This window comes from Falco rusticolus, chromosome 3 (assembly GCF_015220075.1).
Source record: "Falco rusticolus isolate bFalRus1 chromosome 3, bFalRus1.pri, whole genome shotgun sequence".
In the NCBI taxonomy this organism is placed as follows: Eukaryota; Metazoa; Chordata; class Aves; order Falconiformes; family Falconidae; genus Falco; species Falco rusticolus.
Genome location: NC_051189.1, coordinates 75888662 through 75913902, shown reverse-complemented (window position 1 = coordinate 75913902; position 25241 = coordinate 75888662). Strand labels below are relative to the sequence as shown.

The 25241-nt window shown below is 41.2% G+C and overlaps 1 protein-coding gene across 1 annotated transcript in view; it reads right to left on the bottom strand.

Annotated features, from left to right (window-relative positions):
• Window positions 1-2135: 2135 nt before the first annotated feature.
• Window positions 2136-25241, bottom strand: part of EPB41L4B (erythrocyte membrane protein band 4.1 like 4B) — a 172344-nt gene continuing 149238 nt past the window's right edge. The window contains exons 23-25 of the mRNA XM_037380279.1: window positions 12577-12645; window positions 8618-8781; window positions 2136-7012 (exon numbers count right to left, since the gene is read on the bottom strand). Of these exons, the coding sequence (XP_037236176.1) occupies window positions 6943-7012; window positions 8618-8781; window positions 12577-12645 (303 nt within the window). The 3' untranslated portion in view covers window positions 2136-6942. The remainder of the gene's footprint in view (window positions 7013-8617; window positions 8782-12576; window positions 12646-25241) is intronic.

Genomic DNA, 25241 nt, shown 5'->3' with positions numbered 1-25241 from the left:
TGAGGCCCTGTGATGCTAAGCATAACTGATCAAACATCTTTAAAGAAAGGAATTTGTGCTGTGTTTTCCTTGGATTTCCAGAAGAGTATGCTAATGAGAGGCAAAGGAAGAACGATGAAGGAGGGTAAGTGGCTCTCTGCTTGAAGAGCTGGATAATCAGCGCATGAAACAGTAAAGATCCACGTGGCTTTTACACCTCACTGCTGTGCCAGATACTCTGATGGCAGAGCTGTGCAGTCACTGGCATTGTATACCACACACACTGTAGAAAGCCCATTAAAAAATACATAATTAGTATTGATTGCATATTACCTATGTAATCTCGCAATTTTATATATGTAATTTTAAAATCAAGCGGCAAACACTGTTTTAGGCAGTGCTTTGCCATCAGGCCACCCAGCAGGTGATGGTGAAGGTTGCTTGCTGCTCTCTTTCTCCCTGTTGTTTTCCTCCCTGACCTTTGCAGACCCTAAAATCTGGTGAGAAGGCACCTCACATACCATATGTGCTACTGGCAGCACATAAGACATAGCTGCAATGGTCAGGGTTGTCAAACGCCTGATGCTGTGGCTAAGCTGATCCCACGCTCTGTGTCTCACAAAAAGGGCAAGTCCTCTCTCCTCATGGGACACCAGCAGCTGGGGATGCTCCAATGAACCTTTCCTGGGGAAGGGCAATGGCTGATCTTTTATTATCCTCATTCCCTGGTGTTTCCTCCAGCTGGTCTGGTGACAGCCAGCCCTGACACTGGGTTTGCTGTAGGGCTGCCCTTTAGGGCAAGTTGTACTTGGATGTGGGGATCCCAGTGCTGGCCAGCCCCAAAAGCTCCACTGTGCTTGGCGAAAGCATGGTTGTTGCCTTTTGCAAGGGTTGGGGCTGTTCCACCCATCTGCACCTACATCCATATGGGCGCCTTCCTGCCCCACTGTTGCAGCAGGATTTGTGCAACGCAGCCAGCTGGTAACTGTTGCCTCACCTTCCCCTCCTGCCCCGAGTTAATAGTGCCTGCAAGCAAAGTCTGTTTTCTGCTCTAGAAAGCATGTCCCCTGAGAAACAGAATTTATCTCAAGTACCTTGTGCCCAGTCCCATAGATCAGTCACCTGATAATAAACGAAAAAAATTGTTCAGATTTACGTCTTTGAAGTCCTCATGCTTCTCAGTTGCAGCCAAGTTACATGGGAGTATTTGCTGACACTTTAGTGCACGGCTTCTCATTCCCCTGCACCCCAGAACACTATTTCTTTAGCAAAGACATGTATTAATGGGAATTAATTAACTAGGTTTGCTGGCTGGATAATCAGTTTTCTTGGTATAAATTGAGTACTGATGGAAGAACGCTGCTCTGCTGCTCCACTGCTTTCCCCGCATAGAGATTAAAAATAGAAGAACACCCAGCTGGAGAATTTGGGATGGGATCATATTCCTTCCAAATATAGAGTTTTGGCAACCTCAGAAAATGGGGTGAACATTACTGGGATTACATTTCATCAGTGCACTAGGAAAGTTAATGTCAAAATGTCCTAATTTAGAGATCTTTGAACAAAAGAAAAAGGAAACATTTCATTCTGAAGCAACTTTTCATATAGACATTTAAAGAATGGCAAAATCAAGGCAAAAATCTGAGTGAAATGTTTTAGTTGTGTTAAAACAAATATTTACAATGAACAGGCCTTGTTTGTTGTGGGGGACTTGTTTTGTTTGTTTGTTTTAATTTTCCTTCACCGAGCAGTTTCATAACTTGGGGTCTCTCGGCCCTGTGTGAAAAAGATTTATACCCACCCTTTCCACTTCAGTAATGCTTTTTGCTACCTTTTGCGTCCCATCTGAAAGACCAGCAACATACCATGTTTCATGGTTCTCTACTTTGATCCTGCCAGTGTTTTTCCAGCTCTGGTATTCAGCAAAGCATGCCCCAACTAATGACCCAACAGATGATTGGCATCCTACAACACTGGTCTGTAACTTTAAGTTACCCTCTGGGCTTTTTGAAGAAATTCTCGATTTTATCTTTAGGTTGTGTTTTTTTAGTGAAGGTGGATCTATTCTATTAGCAACCAAATGTTTCCTTTAGTTGACATACTGCCCCATGCCTCCTAAGTGACTGATTTGACTACAAATTGCTCAGACTCCATGATTTATTTTTCATCTCATTTATTGCAGGCATGAATACAGGAACAGGTAAACAGCTGAGCCGTAAAAGTTTCTCTCTAGGCATGTTTTCAACAAAATGCCATCATACATTGTTTGGTGATACACGCTGCTACTCAGATGAAACGAAATGGTGTGAGCAATCTTACTTTAAAGCTGCTACCCACCAGTCAAAGCTGCAGCTGCCGAAGAAGCCTTCTCCTCCACTTACTTTCTCCCTTCCCTCCTTCTCCATGTCATCCACAGGTTCTTTTACGGCACTTAACTTTACAAAACACAGTTGTGAGGCTGATCTTACATGCAATTACAGATCAGCTTCAGTATATTTATTGCAAACTCCTTGAACATCAGGACATTAAAAAAAAAGAAAAAAGAAAAAAGAAAGAAACAATATCCCATTGCATAATTACGAGTAGATTTTTGTAGCCAATGAACCAGAAATGTATTCAGGAAAAAAGAAAAAAAGAAAAAAAGAAAAAACAAGAATATTTGTAAACAGTTCAAACAAAACACGATGCTGCCTCCAATGAAACATTTCACTGCAGTGCCGGCTCTGTTTTAAATGGGCACGTAGGCATTCTGTTGCAAGAGAGTTGTGAAGCCACAAACTGAAACCTTGGAGTAGTTAATTTTCAAACATTGCACTTTCAGGGTCTAAGTATGTTCAAAATGTGAAAAATCTGCACACACTGTGGGATCTGATAGAGATGTGGGATCTCAAAAGACATTTCTAAAGAAAACCTGGTTATTCCTTTTAAAACAAGATAGTGAAAACTGCTGAACCACACAAAAACAAAGCACAATTGGTTGGCTTCCGTAAGAGACTGCAATATGAGAAAATATTTAACTCCTTGCATAGCTATTTAAATGGCCAATAAATTTTGCTGGAATCACCCAAACATGACAACATTGCATTCTGCCACTTAGAGACTTCACGCTGGAAAGCTAGGATCTGCTGACCGGGTCAGAGCATCACTCAGGGCACTGCTAAAAGCCAAGGCCACCCCTTTGCCAGCGTGGCTATAGCGGGAGGTTTCATCAACCAGCTACTCCTAGACTCAGTGCAACTATAATGAAGCCTCCGTGCTTATGCCACTGTGAGTTACTCCACGTCTCTGTTCTCCCCATAAGGGATAAAAGCTGTTCTGACAACAGGGTGTTTCTGGTAGTATATTTACACCTAATGTTCAAGGCTTTTTCTGGCAGAGCTACACTGATCACAAATCATACCTCAAAGCACTCTGGATGATGTAGCCACATTGGCCAGGGTTTGCAACGTAGACCTAACCAGAGGGACGGTGAGCAGGATTCATCTCACTGAAGTTTAAGCAATATAAAGGTAGACATTTAAGTCAGAGGCACCTCTGGAAGACAGTTCCTTTGATCTCTCGTCAGGTGAGAGTTGGGCATATTAACATCAGGTGACATGAACCCCTTTCCAGGAGGGCTGAAGAGATGAACTTTCAGCCACTCTTACCTGTCACCAGCTCTGCACACTATGCTTCAGAAGGCTGCTCTTCAAATGTGTTATCTTTACACGTGTCAATGTACATGATAATGATAGCCTGTGCTGGGCTTCATGCTGCCACAACTACGTATGCAAGCTCATTAAAGCTAGCTCAGATACTTCTGCACTATTACATAGACATACCCTCAGGCAGAGTATCCTTTAACACCTGTAAAGTTCAAGTCCAGGGGCAAATCTAGACTATCTGCCCCTCAGCATCTGTTCACGTTGACATTGTCTTGTTTACTGTAGTTTTGGGTAACAGGTGTCCTAACACTGTAATTCCCAACCAGAGGCGAGGCAGGAGTGTTTATTCAGAGGATTTGAAAACTGAGACACTGAAGAGTGGCTGAAGAAAGTACATAGTAAAGAAAGAACAAGGTGATGACATTCCACAGGTAAAAGCTTAGTTTGATACCAGTAAAACAGTTTTAATAAAGCTCCATTAGACTGCAGAATAGGAAACGATGGCAGCCAGTGGATAAGACACTAAAACAAGACAAGGCAACGTACCTGGGGTTGTTCTGTGGAAAACATTCCACAGGAACTAAGCGGCCACGTGAGCCTTTCCTTCCTGTCCTGGGGGGAAGCCAGGAGGGAGAAGTCTCTGCTCTTTCTCAGCTGTGCCAGAGCATGCCTCAGCTATAAAGACTTGGCCACTGTAAAGTAACCTTGGTTCATGTTTCTTGTTTTCCAGTTCTGTTTCAGCTGAAGAATTTTTACACAACGGGAGCGAATTGTTGCATTTACAAGAACAAACTAACAGCTTGTTTACAAGCCAGAACATCTGATGGGCTGGTCTGAGTCAGGCATTCAGTTTTGTTAAAGGCTTTTGCTTATGTGACCAAACCGCCCTAATGCAGGTAAACAGATCTGTTTGCCCCAAACCTGAAGGCATATTGCCAGGTTTTCAAAGTCCGCTCCATGGCAATCAGAACGACCGAAGTGTGTGTTCAGATCTGTTTTTTCTGGTTTTGCTTGACAATGACTTTGTGAAACTGCTGCCAGTTCACACACAAATGAGGGCTGCTTAAGAGCAGGCAGAAGATCAGATTCAGCAAGAATCAGTGCTGTGCCATTCTCAACCTTACTTTGCTTTCCTCTCCCGAAACAGCACCTGTAACTACAATTTTCTTCTATTTCTTCTTCACAACGCTCACTTTTACTTGGGAGCAGACAAAATGTGCTGCAGCTTCTCTCTCCCCCAGTACCTTCTGGGAAGTGGTGAGAAAAGAGTAACAGGACATGGAAGGTGCAGCCTTTTGTGTCTGTTGCATTTTCCCCACCTTTTTGATTTCTTCACAGAGATTTAATGTTCCTAATCCATTTTTAATAACCTTGGGTTGATGGAGCAGTACATTAAAACATTAGGACAGAAGTGTCCCGGCACCGTAACTAGAAGGTGGACAGCATACAAGTCGTATCTAATTATCCAGCAGAGTCACGTGAGCACTCCGAAATCTGCAGTCCAGGTCTATTCCTATGGCTTCTTGTGCCCATCACTCACGCAGAGCTACTCCATTACATTTACTGTGAGTTTCTACCTAACACTTGTGCTATTTATTTTGCCCTGTTTTACGGCAACCAGAAAGTTTTGGGTTTGTTAACTGGGGAGCCTAACACTAATTTCTTGTCCCAGGAAATATAAAATAGACAAGTCATTTTATACCTCCACACTGCAATCCACAGTCCTACAATGCTCATTTCATTTCATTTCATTTCATTTCATTTCATTTCATTTCATGCTTCGAACTCTCATTTCAGAAAAAAAGCACAAGCTATCTCTGAAGGAAACCCAGTCTCACAGCAGTCACTTCCCAGCCTTCACACAAACAAACTGCTTAAGCTAAATCCATCATAATCAGTGTCAAATTAAGGGCAATCTTTTATCTTAATACAAACAAGAGAACATAGTGTACAGAGTAACAGAAAAATATACATCTTCAGCCATACAAAACACACAAAAGCTTTCCTGTTGGAAGAGTACCTTGCAGCTGACAGTTGTTAGTAGCTTTCTAGATGACCCTGCACTACTGAACAGGGGGAAATGGAGAATTTCTTTCTTCTTTTTGTTCCTAGGAAATAGTTGGTAGTGTTACCTGTACACCATAAACACCCTCCCTAGGGCTGCAGTTCTGCTAGTGCTGGACCACCCACCCCACCTGACGCCTGAGATAGCTCCACTGAACGCAGAGGCTGCTTGTGTGCTGGAGGTGAACGGGACGTACAACCAGGCGTACCCTCCACAGGTTTGCCAGTACACACGTGCTGATTAGTAAAGTGAAAAAATGGGTGTAGACACAGCCATGCCATAAACTATCATTGTTATTATCCTTTTGATCAATCAATTCATGTCAGACAGGAAGGTGGTTTATCTACCCAGGAAGGAAAAAATCCTCCCTGCGGGAGCTACGTCCACACTGCTGAGGCTCTGCAACCCTCAGCGCGGGCACAGAAGCTCTCTGAGTGTGGGCGCACCCTAATGCCTAGGCAACCTGGAGAAGGTAAAACTTCTCAGTTAAAAAAAGTCAGTATCAAGCTAGAAAGTCAGTAGCAAATTACTTTAAACAACTGATTTATTTTTTTTTTTTATTAATGGAAATACGGTAAGATTTAGTCAAAGGTTTATGTCAAGATGACAAACTATAGGGAGTGTTGTGTGTGTATACCTGTATGGTGGGGTGTCTCTCCCCCTTGCAGCTATTTATATCTCTGAGTGAAGGTTAAGGTTAGGAATTTAATAAGACAGCCATTTATTCTTCTGTGGAGACTAACAGTCCTGGGGTTAGGATGTAATAATCATTCTTCTGCTTTAAAAATGGTTCTTTAACAAATAGCAGTAGCTCATTGCAATTTTCAGTTGTACAAAATGACGTATTTTCTATGTTACTATCAAAATATTCTGCATAACATTAATTTCTGTGCACTTATTAACATATGTACAGAACAGTGTTTCCCAATAGAAATCAGTATGCTCCTTGCTGATCCTTTTTGCCCTAGATTTACCAAAACCAAACCAGAAATTAATTGTGTTAATAGTATAAAATCTCAGGAGAGATAAAGGATTGAAGGTTTATTTCCCAGCAGCAAATGAATGAGGGAACTCCTTCAAGTTAAAGTCTAGCCGAGACTCAATTTTAACCAACCACGGTGAATCCAGGCGAGCCAGGAATATCACACATTTTCCCGATGCATTATGTTGAGTACACAGAAGCAGAGGAATGTAAACAGACAGAAGGCACATGAAAGGCCCCAATCCATTTTCCATCTGACGGAAGTGTGAATTTCATAATTCTGTCATCAAGAGTCTTTTCATCATTTTCTCTCTCTCAAGTTCACGCCTCAGAGTCTCAGCACTGTGTAATTAATGCACAAACAGCCAATTATGGGAACAACAATAAGTCTCAGATTTCAATTTAAAATAATTAACATTTTCAAAATACCAAAGGAGGGGGAAAAAGGTCAGACTCAATTCAGTGAAAAGGCTGATAACTGATGGCTGATTGAAAAACAAGTACCGCTTGATATTTCTGAAGAGCAAACAGAGGCAAGAAAAAGGACATAAAAAGAGGCACATGGATAAAACAGTTCGGGGTTTAATCTCACCCCCATTAAAGGCAACTGATTTCAAAGGAAGCTGGATTAGGTCTATAAAAATGAAACAGCTACAGTAAATGCCATCCCAAAAGACTGGTGTTACAGCCTTCTGTTCCTCAGCACGGTTGGATACTGGGGGACGTCTGTATACGCTGAATTTACTACAGTCCCGCACACATCGAGGTGTGGGAAGCAGAGCCGAAGTCCTTGCTCTCACACACTGACACACTCTGTAGAGTCCCCAGGCTCTGCAACACTGGGAATACCCTGGGTTAGTGATCCCATTTCTTAGTAAATAGTGTGGGGGAAAAAATTCTGTTTGCTCTGTTGTTACAAGAGTTAGGTATCTAATGCTTGTAAAAGAGATTGGAGATTTGAACTGCACTGCAGAAACCTTGCAGCCCATTCATGGACAATCAAGGGTGGAATCACCCATTTGTGCTCACGACAACCTGCAGAAGCTGAGTTCAGCACTACAGCTTCAGAAGTACACTTCCACTGGAATGATAAATTTTAAGATGAGTTAGCAACGTTGAACAAGTGTGCAGGTGCAATTAAACCAACATCTGCAAAAAATAATTAACAAATGAAAATGGGAATTGTCTGTGAATCCAAAAGCAAAAAAGGCTCATTTATTATGATGCCAAAAAAATCTTTTCTCTTCAGCACAAGGCTGGGATTCTTTGTGCTCCAGAAGTATTGAGTATATCCACTCCTACATTTGTATTCAGTAAATGATCACCTTGGGAAATTCAGCTTTGATTAAATTCTAGAATAAGAAGCCAGCATGCAAAAATGGTAGGATGGAAGAACAGAAAACTGAAAGCAGGCTGCCTGTGGAAAGATGAGGTGGCTTGTTTGTCTGAGAAACTACAAAAAAGACCACAGTACCTTGACATTACTAAAAAAAAAAAAAAATGACGAGGAAAAAGAAAGAAATCCAGTGACTGTTTTTAATTTAGAAAAGCAGGCATTTCTCCACCTCAGCTTTCCCCTACAGACATTTAATTTCAAAAAAACAAATTGCAACAGCAATTATTAAAAGAAAACCTTTGTGGTTCAGACAAAATAACTTGCCTGAGGAAAATCTGCACAGCCCTCTCTCTCCAGGCCACTGGCCACAGAAGTGGTATGCTGCTGGCTGCAGCAGTTAATTAAGGTAGGGTTTTTTTCTTGGAGCAGATATGACTTCCAGATCTCTTTATATAACCCACGTATTCTGAAGTAGGTGTCAAACAGCAACTGGAAATCTTTTGGTATGAGGGAAAATGGCATTTTATGGTAATTATAACAGAAAAAGAGAAATCAAGCTGATACCTTTAATGCAGAAAGCATAGTATTTCTGTGAAAGAACTGCACAATACCTGTCTGCCAGTGAAATCGGTTTATGCGACGTATATATTGTCTGGACCGTTGGAGTTGGTATAGTCTCTGCCAAAGATCTCAGTACAGGTGACGGGGTTACCAGTGTTATCTTAGGAGATGACGGCACCGCACAGCATTGTACTTTGCTGTCTGCAAATTCTGCCTACAAAAAAATGTATAGACACAGAAAGAAAAAAAGCATAGATAAATGTCTGCTACCTTTCTGCTCTTGCTACCTTTCAGCATCCAATTTATTGCCAAACACTCAGTAACAACAACGAATAAGAAGAACAAACAGGTGGCTGTAGCTATAGCTGCTCAGTGCAACCCCTGTAGACGCTGAACAGCCATCTCTTTTGATGGCTTTTTCAGAGCTATGCCTGAGGGACGACCCTGATGGCAACATGCACTATATGAGATGAAACTCCACGTACGGGGCTGGCAGCATTCAGGTAAAAGACATAATCTGTTTGGAGAAGGCTGCTTATCTTCACTGCATTTTCCCTAAAAATAATGCAGGATGATGACCATATGAGATTTCTGGACTGTTTTTCAGAAATCCTATACAATTCCCTGGTGGGTCCTCTCACTACTGTATGTTTTTTAACAGCCAGGAGTCTGGGCTTGTAGGAGTCTGGGTTTCAAAGTGCCCACCTCTTTCCCACATCTGCTAACTGGAGCATGCCTCAGGAGGAGTATTATTGCAGTATCTAGTGACAGGCAACTTTAAAGCAATAGTGGAAGTGCTAGTTTAAGACAAACAGCAAGCAACCATCTCCTGTCTTTCAGGTGAGGCATATCAGCGCTGCAGTATTACAGCAAAGGCTGGGCCAGCCTATGCAACTGAAGGGGAGGATCCCTAAAAATAAAACAGCCCTGCCTTGCATTTTGGCATGGACTATTTCTCATGCCAAATCACAATGGCTAGTGGCTGTGGTGCATGTATGACTGTGACCCGGGAAGAACAGAGCAGCTGCAGTTTGTCAGTGCATCAGCACCATTAGGACATGCTCCTACTGATATCAGCTGCATTCCTTTCTTGACGACTTTTTCTTTTGAACTTGGTTCAGACTTGAAGGCAGGGAGGAAAAAAAGTCACCACCATAAGGGAGCAGTTATTTGAATAACAACTTTTTCGTTTTCTTTGTCTTAATTATTTCTCAAATTCTGCAAGCCACACAGGATCAATGCTAAACACAAACAAATCAGTTTGATCAATGGGACAATTATTTGAGCTCAGGGAAATATGCTGTGTTAGGTTTGCTTGCTTATTGTCATTTTTTAATATGTCTCTGCTTGTATTTCAGCTAAACACATCTGATATGCTCCAAAACAACTTCTGAAGCAAAAGGAATTCCATTAATTCCACAAAAACAGTAAAATGGAGAATGTAAAACCAGCTAAAGAAACTCTCACTCCAACCCTGGCCAGTTACGTGCGTTAATACTGGCCAATAGAACCTGTTCAAACTTTTCTGTCATTTAACTTTTAAAATTCAACCATATAAGCTGCAGGGGTATCAGATTTGGTGTTCCTGTGCTCTGAGGACTGCCAGATCTTGCTTTATGGCATGAGAAGGAGGCATCACTCTGTGAAGCTGATGTAAATTCTCCCAGCCTGAAATTAGCAGAGCAATGACAAATTATATTTCCTGAAGATTTGCCCTGAGTCCTAAAGTGTATTTACTCTAGATAACGTTTTTATGGTATATATCCAAAATATCTTTTAAAATATATCTGCTTGCATAATATATCTGAGCCAAATATTTAACTGGTATAATTAGATGGCTCATACCAGCCTGTGAATATGGTCATCAAGCCTGCCATCTCTCTACAGAAATCTCTGAAATTCAGAGGGGTTCCTGGCATGAAGGCTTATTTTTAAACTTTCCAGGCAACCAAGCTGTCTAATTTTTCCTCCAATAAAATCAACACAACTGCATATAAACCACCACATTAAAAGCTTTACACAAAAGTTAAAGTATTCCAAATGTCACCGTTCATAAACCTTTTTTCCCTCAGTAACATTTCAATATTCTGTTCCAAGCAAAAAAACCAACCAACCAAACAAAAAAAGTAAAGGAGAAGCAAAGAAAAGAGAAAAAAAAGAACAAAACAGAACAAGGGAACAGATTAATAAAAGTTTCCATTTGGGACTGTGTGTGACTGGAGAACATTCAAAGTTAGATCTGCCTGCAAGTTCTAACACTGATCTAGATCTTTCCGGCCTGTGGTGTAGCAATCTTCAAGCCCTTGGCAAAGCCCATGCATCAAAATAAACTGAAACGCTACTGGGGAGCAGCACATCTCTTTGGGCTGGGGCAGAGGACCATGAAACACAGGACTGAAGTCCAATTAACCTTCCTCATTGTTTTCCCATCTTTATGCAGTCCTCTAGGTAGCTGCTCGTTTACCACAGATATTCGTGCATAACTCATTAGCAGGAATGTATGGAATCATATGATGGATCACACACTGTTAGATTTTTATTATAATGGTGGTTTAAATATTTGTGATCTGGATTTTCTGCCCTCCACCCTGCCCAGGGAAATAGGACTGTATGGGGAAAAGAGGGAATTTCAGAAAGATTAGTTTGAATTTCACTTTTCTGCTTCTTTCCTGACAGAGCATAACAAAATCTCAACATTTGAATTTGCTATGAAACAGCCATTTTCTACAAGATGGAAATTTCTGTGGATGAGTGTATCAGGATACCTTCTGTTTATATTTTAAAGTTCTACACACACACACACCCCCAACGATAAAAATATATTTTATATAGCCCTCCTAAATTTTGCTTTCATCATAACTGTCATAGGCAGGTAAATATTTTCCTGACAATCATTATTAATTAGTGGGAAAGCGATTCTGGGCATATCTTTCTGCTTATATAAGCATGAAAGACACAAACACTGTAACTCTGGTTTAGCTTTTACCACAATTGTACTATCCGGACTTGGCTGACCTAGTGAAAAGCTGCTGTGGCATAGTCCTGTGTATTTTCAGATACCTTTAATTAGAGCTCGACAGTGGCACTGACACAGCTTGGGGAGCCTAACTATGCCTTTAAAATACCTATTTGGAGAAAAACAACATTTAGATCAAATCCAATGATCAAGTTTATTGTGAAAGAAAAGCTTTTTTTTAAATCATCAAATGCAGTTACTGCACATGGGCCAACAATGATTGAAGTTTACTGTTCTCTGATTATATGTCAGATATAGATTGCTGCTACTGGTAGAAGTTAAGGTTAAAGTCTGTAATGCTTCATTTTGTGAATATAATTTAAAAACTGGAAGTCAGTTACGGTGGTTTATAATTATAATCAGGGAGTGTTTCTTATACAGTAGATAATTTTGTCATACTTATTAGATAATGCCTCTACCCTTAAAGTAGGACTTAGATCGCACTTATTTTTTAAATTGGCAAATAATTGTTTCCTGTATGCAGTTTACCAACCCTACTTGATTCAAGTTATTAGGTAAACATGGAAGTTTGTACAAAGATACCATTGTAGTCATCAATACACTAACTATAATTCCTTAAAATTCAGATGTAAATGCAATGAAAATCAAGCCCCCCTTTTTGCGATGATGGCACAGCAAGCAGTTTCAGGCAGAAGGCCATGCAATTGCTAGACAGAGGACTAAGTCTTCCCATTCCCTTATTGCTCTTTGGAAAGATTCTGTGGAGCTTCACAGGTGTCCTCTACAGTCTCACATTAGTAGTGAGACTTGACCTTTAACTCTTAATCCTCTGTCTAGTAAGCAGCAATGTCTGAATGCAGACAAGTTGATTATTTGTATAATGGGAATATTTAACTGATTTACACTCTAATTTCTACCTGGAATCTATTTTTTTTTTTTTTTGAGGACTGCTTAGCACATAAATTTCTGACACTTAAAAAATCAGTTGGAATTGTGTTAAATACACAGTTTTTAGTTGCACGTTCTACTTACAGAAAACTGTGGTACTGTTGTAAAAGGATCGAAAAAAGGATTAGATGTATCAGCAGGGAATGTCTTTATCTTTAAAAAAGATAAAGAAAAAGATGTTATTTTCAGAGCATAAAAATGCAAAAGAAAAAAAAAAGTAGCAAAGCATTGCAACTACAGTGACATATCCAACAAATTAGAGCAGTTCAGCAGTGCTTGGACCAGACCAAAAAAGACCCCTTCAAAAATGCATACAGAAAGCTGATGGTGAATAGTCAAACCGTAAATATGAAAACTTGATAAATTGATTTTACCATGTAATTAAATCTATTGTGCAAATACAGAACTGACTTCATACAATGTATCTTCCAATTCTGTTAACAGCCATTGGATCATTATCTGCTTCCTTCAGCCAGCACTACCTTTTGAAATATGTAATATGAAGTGCAGGAACAAATTCTGGAGTGAGGAACTCTGGCTAAAGAACCTTGTGCTTCACATATTTCAGACTTCTAAATTTTCAGTTACACAGTTGCTGCCAAAGGCAATCAATCACGTAAGGTGTAATCAAAAGAAAACCACATACAAAAAAAGTATTGGGGACAACTGTTTGCTTTGGGCAGCTATGAGGCCCTGTGTTGAGAGAAGGGTTGTGGATAATGGATGACTTTTGGAATTTTTTTTCAAAATGTGCCTGGAGACAGGGAGGTGAGAGACCAACACATTCATGTGCCAAGAAGCTCGAGAACTCTCAGGGCTTGGTTCATGAGCATATGGCCACCGGTGTGACCAGGCCCTGCTGGAAGTCACTTCTGCCCTTAAAATAATTTCAACATTTACTGAAGTTAAAGAAATATTAAAAGCAGCAACAATCTCTGTCCCACTTAATTGTAAATGCTGTTTCTCATGTTTTTCCTCTTTAGAATGTAGATATTATTAATTAATTCAAAGAGAGGACAAAATAGCAAATATAGGTGTCAGTTTTGAAGTGCCCTTAATACTTTCCGTTTGGAAAACCACATTTTTCACTGTAAAGGTGTGTTTTTTACTTTATTATAGAAACTGCTGTACATTTGTTTGTTATGCATGTCTTCAGGCATAATTCACTAACTACAGCTATATATCTGTTGTTTAATAATGAGGAAAGCTACCTCGAGGGCCCTGAGCCCTTGTAGGCCAAAGCAAAACCTGAAATTATGACGTCAAATATAATTAAGTAAATGTATAGTGTTTATTTGGTAAATAAAATAACAGAAACATATTGGCTTATAAGGATGCCAAGGGAAATTAACAGCCATCTGTGGGCCCACTTCTGCAAACGTGGAATTAATCTTGGCATTAATTGTCAGGCTTCTTACACACAAGAAGTATGGATAGCAAAGATACAGTCAAGCATGTAAATAACTTTTTAGCAGAATAAAGGTGTTTTTAAGTCAATTACACAGGTGCAAATGAACAAAAACTGTGCAAGAGAGTAATTCTTTTAAATCACAATTTTCTATGCAAACATATTAAAGAAAATTTCACACTCCTGTTGTAGTCCTGTGTTCCTGTCTGTTCACAAAGTGTAGGCATACTACATTGCTGATTGAACCTACTCATTGGATTGAAGCAATAGTTCCTTGCAAGTTTGTTATTACTCCACACCCAGAGCCAAGTCTGTCACTGCAAAACACGGAGAGCTATAGCATGTCTCACTCTTTTGAGAGACAGCAAATACCCACGAGCCCAGGCTGTCATTCTCAGGTTGTAAAAGGTTTACAATATGATGTTACAGTACAAAATACAAGTGCACTCCATTACAAACACAGTCTCTGAGCCAAAGGCAAACAGGGATGGGAAGTTGGTTGCTCATATGCAGTATGAGTTTGATATTCTACAGCCAATACCTCTCTAATTTTGCATGTTTGTCTCGTTAAGGAAATGAAGCACAGTTACTGAATACTGAAAAGAAAGATGACACAACAATATTCAAGAGCCTGCTGGGATTTGGGACCAGAGGCACATAAAAGGAGTCAGCCCTGATGACATGCTGCAGCAGACAGCCATGCAGGATACTCTCTTGCAAAATCAGTACTTCAATCTGTGGATGTGCCTGGCGCCAGCCTATGTATCAAAACATGGCAAAACATGGTTCATTTGGCTTAGTTATTAGTGTGAGCTCCTCTCGCAGGGATCTGTGCTTATTTAATCTCAGGAATAAGACAGTCTCGACAAATGAAAGGTTCTCTAGGTTCTAAACTCACCGATTACCAGCATTTTAAAGAAACTGAAAACAGAAATTAAGGAACACAGAGAAAAAACCCCATACTTGTGTTCAATTTAAGAGTGATAAACAGAAACCATCTGCCTCATGATTTACTTTATGATTTACTCTTTCTTCCTCTCATCTTTTTCCCTCTGAGAAGAGACCACTGTTACTCAAACGGCACAACGGAATTTACTGGTTTGGTCCAGGTCTTGATAGGAGCGCTGCTGCCAGCTCCCACAGGCAAAGGGGAGAGACAACACTTGTTTTCTGCTGAGCACTGGTGAGAGGTTCTTATCTATTGATGGCTTGGCTCTTTTGAGTAGGAAGTAGGTACAACATCCTCATGCATACAACAGCAGAAAAATTCTGTATATTTGAGAATACTTTTCAGTCTAAGAATATGCAGGATGTGGAGGCAGTATCATGGAAAACATTAGTTAAGCAACTGATTTATGTGAAACTGCGTTTGGAAATTTGAAAGGTCTTTTCACCCAGAACAGTACTTTGGCCTGACTGTCCTGCATGCCCACCATGGCCAGCAGTGTGCTGATGGCAGCAGCAGTTGCCAGCACCTGGGAGGAGGAAGAAAACCCTGTGATTCCCAACCCACCACACAAGGAAAGCAGCACCATGTGTGAGTCTCTTCCTGACCCTTGTCTTGGGGCTGAGTTTCTTGTATGGAGTCAAAACTCTCAGAGTAGCTCAGAAAGCAAAACAACTCCCTGATCAGAACAGGAGGTGAAGACCTAAATGTTATGCATTCCCCACACAGTACATAGACCCTCTCCTTGCACTAGCAGGAAGACGCACCATACCTTTAAACATCTCTTGACTCACAGGGCAGAAGCAGACCCTAAACTTCTGGGTGTTTTCTTCTCCCTGCTGCAGCAGCATCTGTTGAAAGATGCCACCTGGGGACTGAAAAAGGAAGAAGAGCAGAGCCATCTCCACCACCTACCACAAACCTACAGTTCCTCCAGCCTCTGAAGACCTTTAGCAGCTTCCAGGCTTTACCTGGGATTGCAAACACAAGGGAAAAGGAAAGAGGAAAGAGGAGGTGGGCAGCTGCTCAATTCAGCTGCTCAGACTAGCAAAACACAGTAGCTGTTAGTGCGTGGATTGCCCATAGATAAGCTGCTGAGGTATTCTGTCTACGTTGGTATAAGATAAAACAAGTCAAATAACAGCTTTGAAGTTTACAGCTGAGCAGAGAAATTCCTGTGGTGGCAGGTGGAGCAGCAATCGTGTCCACATTGCAGAGCTGCTCAGATGAGCCTGTTCTGGCACAGTCAGGCTCTTCCACAGGAGCAAAAGGGACTAACTGGTGTCACAGGGGCTACAGAAATATCATGAGCAACAAGAGGTCAGAGCTGTGCTCTTGGTAACAGCATAGACAGGCTTTTAAGTATAAAACTTGATTTCAAGCACATCTGCTCTCTCTGCAGGAATGATAACAGTCTTGCAGCTGAAGTCACAACCATAAAACCTTTAAGGCAGGTCCCATAAGTAACTGTCACATCACAGGGACACAGTTGGGAGTAAAGCTGAAATGGGAGTAAAGGAATTTGGCGTTCCAGCAGCATCTCACATCCTAAGGGCTTGTTTCACAACCTCAAATGCACCTTACCTGAAAGGTCAGGGTGCATTACCACAGCAGAACTGCTTTGGACAAGCATCTCCTTGTCTGGAATATTTAGCTTGGCAAGTTGAGAATTTGCTAAGCTTAAAAGAACAGTTGACTCTTGGCAAAAAGAAAGGAAAAAAGAAAAGAATAGTACAAAAAGGATCAGCACAGTCTCAGGAAAACTCCAATGGTTGAGTAATCTTTAAGGAGAAAAATCTGAAAACCAGTCAATGTAACGGTCACATTGATTTTGTGGGAAAATGAGTCAAATCTTATTCCTCTGTGGATAATTTTCTGCTAGTACTCAAAGATTCTTGTTGCATTATTAAATGACTATTGGGGTGACATATTTTGGAGGCAACTTTGCCACAACCAGAAAGAATTAACAGCACTAATTTTCTTTGTATTTATACCATGAGGAAGAACAAAGGAAGGTAAGAAAGAAAAGGGGCAACGGAACAAGAACCTTCCCGTTTTCTTTGCATTTGTGCAAAGAGTTCTTCTGGACAGAATTTACAATGGTACTTTCCTGAAACATCTTGTAGAAGGGCTAGGAGAAAAAACTAACTTTCTCATAAAAGCAAATGGAAGTGGAGGGAGACAAAGAAAGAGTACTTTAATCAAGTTAATTGATATAAAACTAGCTAATTTTGGTATTTCTATCAAAAGATAATATTACAAATGTCCTTGCTGTGACAAAAAAAATACCACTTTTAGGAGAAGTGGGCTTAATTTGGATATGTCCTTTTACATTTGGGGTAGTCAGTATATTCACTGCCCTGCCACAACTTACTTCCTTTCTATAAAGGTCCAGTAACATTTTCTGCCGATGTCACTCCCATTCCCTGCACCTTGACTGGAGGTTGTTATAACACGATGGATAAAATGTGTGATCTCAGTGGGTTTGCACTGTCACTTTGTATACCAGCCAGACGGAAGTCAAACTTTACGCCAAACACTTCACTAAATTCCTGAGCATCACAGCAGAAGCAGAGATGCTAACACCTGAAGTGGTGTCAAAAACACAGCCCTCAGTACACACATATAGCCAGAAGAATATTCCATGGTGCTTTATTTCAAAATACTTGTTATAAGTTTAATACCATCACATCCATACAGCACAGAAACTTGTTTGTACTCATCAAATTGGAAAAGATCAGCAGCCAAAACTTCTGGAGTATGTTGCATTAGCATTTCCCAGTCCTGACATGTGATGTGACTAAAACCATCAGTTAACTATTAGTCCTGGTTTCCAAAACCAGTGATATGATTCTGGACTCTGCAATTGTTCAGTAAAGCTCCTTGTCTGCTGTCATACCATTTCAGTGGCTGAAATGAAAAATGAGGTGGAAATGTAAAATGAGAGTTTCTGGTATTTTTCACTATGCAATACCCTCATAGCCAAAAAAATTCTTTTGAGTGGGAGTAGTTCCTGGCTCCAGTGATCGATCACTCAGGTAATATCAACCCCAGTTCACTCCCTTTGCAACAAAGTGGCAACAAAACCAGTGTGATAGTAGGCAGGTGTAATCACTGCCTGGATGCACAGGGCAAACATCAGACCAAACCAGTGCAGTTCAATAAACTTTTACCAGTATGGAGATGTAAATCAGTAATACCATCAGCTAATCAGTCTTGGAAAAGGCTATGCAAACTGAATGCCTTAATGAACCATACTTGGTGTGAATCCCATATGCATTGCATCACAGGCCAGCTTCTTTTCATGGGATTCAGGGTTTCTTCCATTTGTTGAAACAATATCCAGGTGTTAGTATCAGCAGACAGATTTCATTCACACACATTAAAGATGGGCAGTTGTACAGAAATGTACTGTTGAAAACACCCTAAGGCACCAAATGTGAAGTTTCTGAAGAGGACAGGTTTCTGTGCAAGCCACTAAGCCAGGGAGACACTACACGTTCAGAACCTCCCTGCCTACTGTCACTCCCTCTGGGGATATAACACTAAGAAATCTCTCTTCTAGCTCTATCTGGTTTTTGGGCCTCCCTTGCTCATCTTGCAAATAACTGGTGGAGACTGGAGTTCAAGGAACTGCTTCGAACAACATTCATCGACACCGAAGAACCAGTGTAAGTGAATCCTACAGTTTGACTCATTTGACTTATCTGCTTTGCCTGAGTTTCCACAAGACTGCAGGACTGCAGTACAGAGTCCCCTCCCCACAGGTACCACTTAATTCTTTGTGGTAAACTGAGAAAGCTCCACCTTGAAATTCACGTCCATTCCATGGTATCCTTGCTGAGCCAAGTTCTCCTGGGGTCCCCTCAAATGGTGAGCTTGCCGTTCTTCTGCTCACTGACGTACACCAGCCCTTCTCTGGACCTTGCCGCAGGCTGAGTCCACCTGTTCTGCAATGTGCCCTGGCAGCATACACCACGTTCTTGGTGTCTCACTGGGTGCTTGTACAACAGAGTTAATACCTTCCATCACATATTTTCCTCCCTCTTGAGCGTCTTTGCGCAACACTTCCTAACACCGAGGCATTGTCAGGAGGTGGCCGTGTGGCTCCTTGGCTGTGCCCCAGTGACTTCTGGCTCCCAAACAGGTGTTTAAGGGAGTTCACAGGAGTGATGTACAAGGTTCAGCCTCTGCTGAAGCTTGGCTTTGCTGCAGTTATAGCATTTTGCAGATACTTAATGCATAGTAGTTTGTGCCTACAGTATAAGCTACTATTTACAAGCAGGTCCAACTAAAATACAGAAGTTAAGATGTCCCGGATAAAATCCTGAATCTTCATGCCAACTTTTGTACTAATTTGCAAGGGCAGCCTTGCAAATTGTGTTGGTGCTAGTATCCCTCTTATGCTGCTTTTAAAGATGGAGTACTCTGTTGATCTGCACTCTAAGGATTGCAATTATGGGTTGCTAGCAAAGCGATTTCAAAGGTATTGGGAGGGGACAGGGGATGATGCTAGCAGCATTATTAAGCCAGGCCAGCATCTCTACAGCACATTGGAAAGGAATGCATGTCCTGGGTCATTTTTACAATGTAGCTTTGTCTTGAGACTATTTTTGAGAAGGCATTCTTCAAAAGAATACAGAATAAGAACAATTATATTGTGACAAAAGCCAGACAGCATCCATGCTTTCACAGTCTTCAGGATTTTCAGTACTCTCTTGCTGATGCTGTGAATGCAAGCAAGCTTAAACAGAACATAACTTCAGCATGGGCTGCCAGCCCAGTCACCATCCCCTGAGGAAAACATGGCAAGGCAAACTGACGTCACAGTCTTGATGTGTCGGCTAAAACGTAGAATACAGATTGCAGCATTTGCTTGGTCTTTGTTTAAAACACAGAAATGAAGCAAACAAAAAGTAGTAGGTATAATTGCTGGATACGGTTGCTCTCAAACAGTGCTGAAGAGTAAGTTAGTTGCATTTCCAGGACAGCTAATGCACAGTTACCTTTTTGCCCCTTGGTCTTTACCAATGAAATCAATGACGATCCAGTGCCAGGTGTCTAGATCATGTGCACAGCCAACAAAATCAAATGGCATCTTCTGCAGATGGAGGCTGTTGTCATAGAAGAAAGTCACTAAAGATGGATAACATGAAGAGGAGGAAATGAATACTGTGATTCCTGCCAGCTGAGAGTGCCCCCAGGTAAGCCATATATTTCCCAATTTCACTGCCAGCAAGCAGACTGTACATGCACTTTGCACCAGATGGAAACTCTCCACTAGCCATACCTGATTATTTCTAAGCATAGACACTGAAAGCTCATTATCCAATAACTGTTGGTTCACCGTGCCTTATTAACACAGAGACTTCAAGCCCTGGGACATTTCAACAAAGGCTAATAACCACATGACATTGCTGCACTTTTTCAAAAAGCATCAGGATCACATTCCTCTGTTGAAAAGTTACGAGAGATTGACGCAAACAGTGCACTGCTTGACCCTGCCCAACACAAACAAATAGTTTGGCTTTCTACTGTAATCAATCTCTACTTGTGTAACAGTAAAAGCTGGCTGAAAGTCCTTAAGTGTCCAGGAGCTCAACCAGTCACAGTCTCCTTGAATGTCAGGATAGCAAGAAATACTTTGCATTAATTTTCCGTCCTATTTTTCTGGGCTATTGAGCTCTGCCAAAATCCCCAGGAGTTTATACAGCTCATTATTCTAAAGGAAAAGAATAGCACAGGTAGATTATAGTCAGTGGAGCTGCAGAAAAAGTGTTTAAAATTACAAACGGGTGCACTACTTATATATCTATTCAGAAGGACACTTGAGCATATTTCCAACTTCAGCATGTGACTAGTCCAAGTGACTACTGCAGCCTTAATCTATGTATGTGCCCACAAATTTTTGTGACCTCTCATGGATTAGGGTCTCCTAAATGCACATATGAGTGCAGACTGCTGCGCTGTGCTGCAGTTTGCCAGTCTCACTATGCTAAAATTCTGCTCTGAATTAAGCTTCTATATGACAATAATCCTTTCCCATGACAATATGCCACCCTTTCCAACACGCATCATGGAAACAGAACACTGCTTCTTTAAATGTAGTAAATACAAAACTATTTGATCTTATCAGTAAGACCAACTCCAGTAGAAGCTGGAAGTCTAGAAGGATCAATGTTTTGCTTGATTTAAGAGTCATGCATGAACAAATCCAATCCCATATGTAGTAAATCTTTTGTGATAAATGTTATGTATAGAAATCTATTTATTCATAACCTCACACCCTTGGCTATGGCATCATTCATATTGCCAGCCACCAAGCACTGAAAAAACACAAAGATTCTGTATTAACTGCAAGTAAAATCTTGTTGTGTTCCAACACAAGAGCTCATTAGGCACATACATTTACAGATTCAAACACCTGCATTGTAATATTTTGCCAGTTTGGTGCCATGAAACTCATTAAATGTTTCTGTGTCTGTCAAGTCCCTCATTAAAGCAATCCAATATCAAAGTAAATGTATTGTTGCTTTTCCCAGCTTATTTCCATCTTTTCAAGAACAAATAGGGATGCTACCTTAAGAGCCAGTCTCCTAATCTGGATACTGTACTCAGAGATACTGTACTCAGAGATTAGTCCCAACCAAGGGATAATCCCAAGTGATAATCCCAATTGATTAGGGCTATTAGCACATAGCTCACTCTCACCCATCCTTAGTTACAGCAGAAATTTCTCTCTTGGACTGACAGGAAACGTACAGAACTCTTCTGCTTGGTCCAGGAACAACAGCGGTTTCGATGCCAGAAGGCTGCTCCATCATTTGAGCAGAGCTCTGCTTCCCCATAATTTGTTTATTGGGAAAAGGATCCAGGGGATCCATTATTAAAGACATCTCTATGAAAGTGACTGAAGACTATAATACCGCAGTGAAGGGGAGAAGAAAAGGGAAATGGGAGAGAGGCCAAACAATGACAGTCCTCTCCCTGGAGGCCTGCTTGTGGCACTTCTTCAGGGGAAGAAATACACTGTGAATAAAATGTCACAGGCAGATCCTGGTCCCCAGTCAGTGATTTCCTGCCCATCCCAGCAGGAGCTCACAGGGAAGCCAACCTGGGAGCTGGGGATTTCCTGCAAGGCACGTTTCCAGCACTGCTGCCTCCAAGGCCCCTTCCCAGCACCATGTGGTGATGGAGGAGGCCAAAACACACTGTTGTCTGGCAACCTCTGCTGATGTTACGGTTCCTGGGAAGATTATAGTTAACTCATTTGATTCAGAAAATCCTTTTAACACTTTCTAAAATGTAACAGGAGCAGAAACTTGTCCTGTCAACTTCATAACAGGGGAACAATGAGGGGGCTCGCAGCAATTACTTTTAACTTTCTCCTCAAGAGCCCTGGAATAGATGAAAGCTATGACCTGGGATACCTGGTTTTCTTGTTGGAGGGTCATTCTAATTTGTTGTTGGGTTTTGGTTGTGGGTTTTTTTGTTGTTGTCGGTGGTGGGTTTTTTTGTTTTATTTTGTTGTTTTGTAATCCTGTGCCTGCTGCTTTCTCAGTGTGCTCTCCAAGATCTTGGGAACTAACTGTTCTTGGTGCAGGAGTATGCCCACTTCAACCACACTGTAGATGTGAAGAAAAGCCTTTAACCACACTGCCTCAGTGTCCCTGTTCTTGGTGAGGGAGGAAGGAGAAAGCACAGTTTCTGCAACCCTTTTCCAAACCAGTAGCAGCAAGACAGGAGAGATCTGAAGGACAAAATGACTTTAGAAGCACACACAAACATGGGCTCTGCTGGTCACAGCCATTTTGAAGAGAACAAGCTTTGACTGAGGTCTGGGCAGCTCAGCCACTGACACAAACACATGGACTCTATGTGGATGTGAGCACTTGAGCTTCATAGTTATTGATTTTGACAGTTTCCTTGACTCAGATATAGCATGAGTGCCAAATTGTGCATAAATTCAGGTGGTCAGAAGCCCACTGTACTTGGCACACAATTTCCCATCTCCAGCACTGCCAACAGGGTTCTCAGCAGAGCACATGCACATGGCTTGGTGCATGCGCCAGATGGCATGGGCAGCTTCTTCATCAAAATCCACCCTGGTAATACCTGGCACTTTGCCAGAACTGTCCAGGTGATGTTCCACAGCATCAGAGCACTTGCAAGACTCTAGCCAACTTTTTGGCAGAGGAACAATAAATGACATCAACTTGCTAAATTACTTTTGTAGAGGTTCATTTTCCTGAACCCACTGGCTGTTCCTCTGGGGAGGTGGGGTGGGGTTCGGTTGCTGAACATGAGATGAATGCCATGCCATAAAGGAAGCCATAAATTCACAGTTCTGCCATAGCGATGGTTTTGTGGCCAAACTGCAAGGAATAACTCTAGTAAGTACTGTTTTCTAGTCATCATGTTTAAATTGGATGTACAGGACATCTACCTACATAGAAATTTTCTTGCTCAGCAGAAAACAGTTTAGCATTTTGTTTTTCAAATGAAGGGTAGTGAACAGAAGAGGACCCTTTCTGCTGCATTCAGTGGTTTTCAATCCAGTTACCATGATTAGCTGGTGTCGTGGTTTAACCCCAGCTGTCAACCAAGCCCCACGCAGCTGCTTGCTCAGGATCAGAAAGGAATGTAAAACTTGAGGGTTGAGGTAAGAACAAATAGGGAAAGCAGAAGCCGCTCATGCAAGCAAAGCAAAGCAATGAATTCATTCACCACTTCCCACGGGCAGGCAGGTGTTCGGCCATCCCCAGGAAAGCCGGGCTCCATCACGCGTAACGGTTACTCAAGAAGACAAACGCCATAATGCCAAATGTCCCCCCCTTCCTACTTCCTCCCTTAGTTTATACACCCAGGATGATGCCATATGGTACAGAATACCTCTTTGGCTAGTTCGGGTCACCTGTCCTGGCTGTGCCCCCTCCCAATTTCTTGTGCCCCTCCAGCCCTCTCACTGGCAGGGCCCAAGAAACTGAAAAGTCCTTGATTTAGTATAAACATCACCCAGCAACAACCAAACCCATCAGTGTGCTGTCCTCACATCAGAGGCAAAACACAGCACTGTACTAGCCACTAAGAAGAAAGTTAACTCTGTCACAGCTGAAAGCAGGACAGCTGGAATTAAGCCACTTCTGTTTTCTTCCTTCCACAATTAAATTGCAATTTTCCTCTATGATCTACAATATTTGGGACATGGCACAGAAACTGTGGGATTACTACAGACATGCTGAGATTTATGCAAACTTCAATTTATCAGTTTAATTTACTAGTTATTTCTACTACTGCAATTCCTCCAGGTTCTAAGACTTGTACTAGGCTCTGTACAAAGTCAAAGCAAAAGATCTGTCCTGATGTAAATCTCACAAGCCAATGACTAGGTCTCTGTTTCGTTCTTGCTTGCTAGTAGCAGGCAGACTACAACAAATTAAATAATTATTGTGCTTCAGTAGGGAATGATCCCACTGTTATGATAACAGTAAAAAGCAGAGGATGAATCAGTAGATAAGCCATGAGAGAAGATCTCTGGTCACTTATGCACCACTTGCGGTTCATCAGAAGAGACTGCTACTGGAAATGCTTCAGAATTCTCATCAAAAAATGCCTAGTTATTCAAACTGAATGTCTTACAAAAGAATTGGCGCTGATACAATTTTCTCTATACTTAAAACCTCCCATATTTTAAAAGGGTTCCACTCAGCATTTTGTTAGAGGAGTTTTTAGTGCCTACTTTAGAAAGGACATTTTGTTTGGAAACATGAGCTCACTGATATTAATTAACAGACATTACTTGAAACTAAAACACTTCACAACTGCTAAAATGAAAACATTTCAAACTGGTCTGATCCTTCTCTCTACCATTCTTACCACTCTTGGACATCTGGTTCAGGATGTCTTCCAAAGTACAGGCTTTTGAAAGAAAATGTAGATCAACCAGATTTTACTTTAATCAAAGAAGAAAAAGAAGAAGAAGAGAAAAAAAAGAAGTTTCCTATCAGTTCTGATTATTCAATTGAGTGGCAAATGAAAAGAAAGTTTACTTGCTCTTTTTTGCTGGTTGTACAAGTTGAGTCACCCAGCCACTTAAAAAACAGCTCGGGAAGCAGATGTTTCCATTTTCTGTTGGAGCTTGGAGGCATTCAGTTGAAATTCCACAGAACAGCCAAGCAGTTTACATCACACTTGCTATCACACTGGAAAAATGTGAATTAGAATTACACATATATCAATTCATTAGTGGGTTGGAAAGAAAACAAACACAAGAGTTACTCACTGGAGTCTAAATGCAATTGTTACTGATCACAGTGAGAAAGAGAGATTATGAACTTCATAGCTGCTGAGACAAAAGGAATTATGTACTTCTCAGGCCAAAGGAAAGGTGATTAA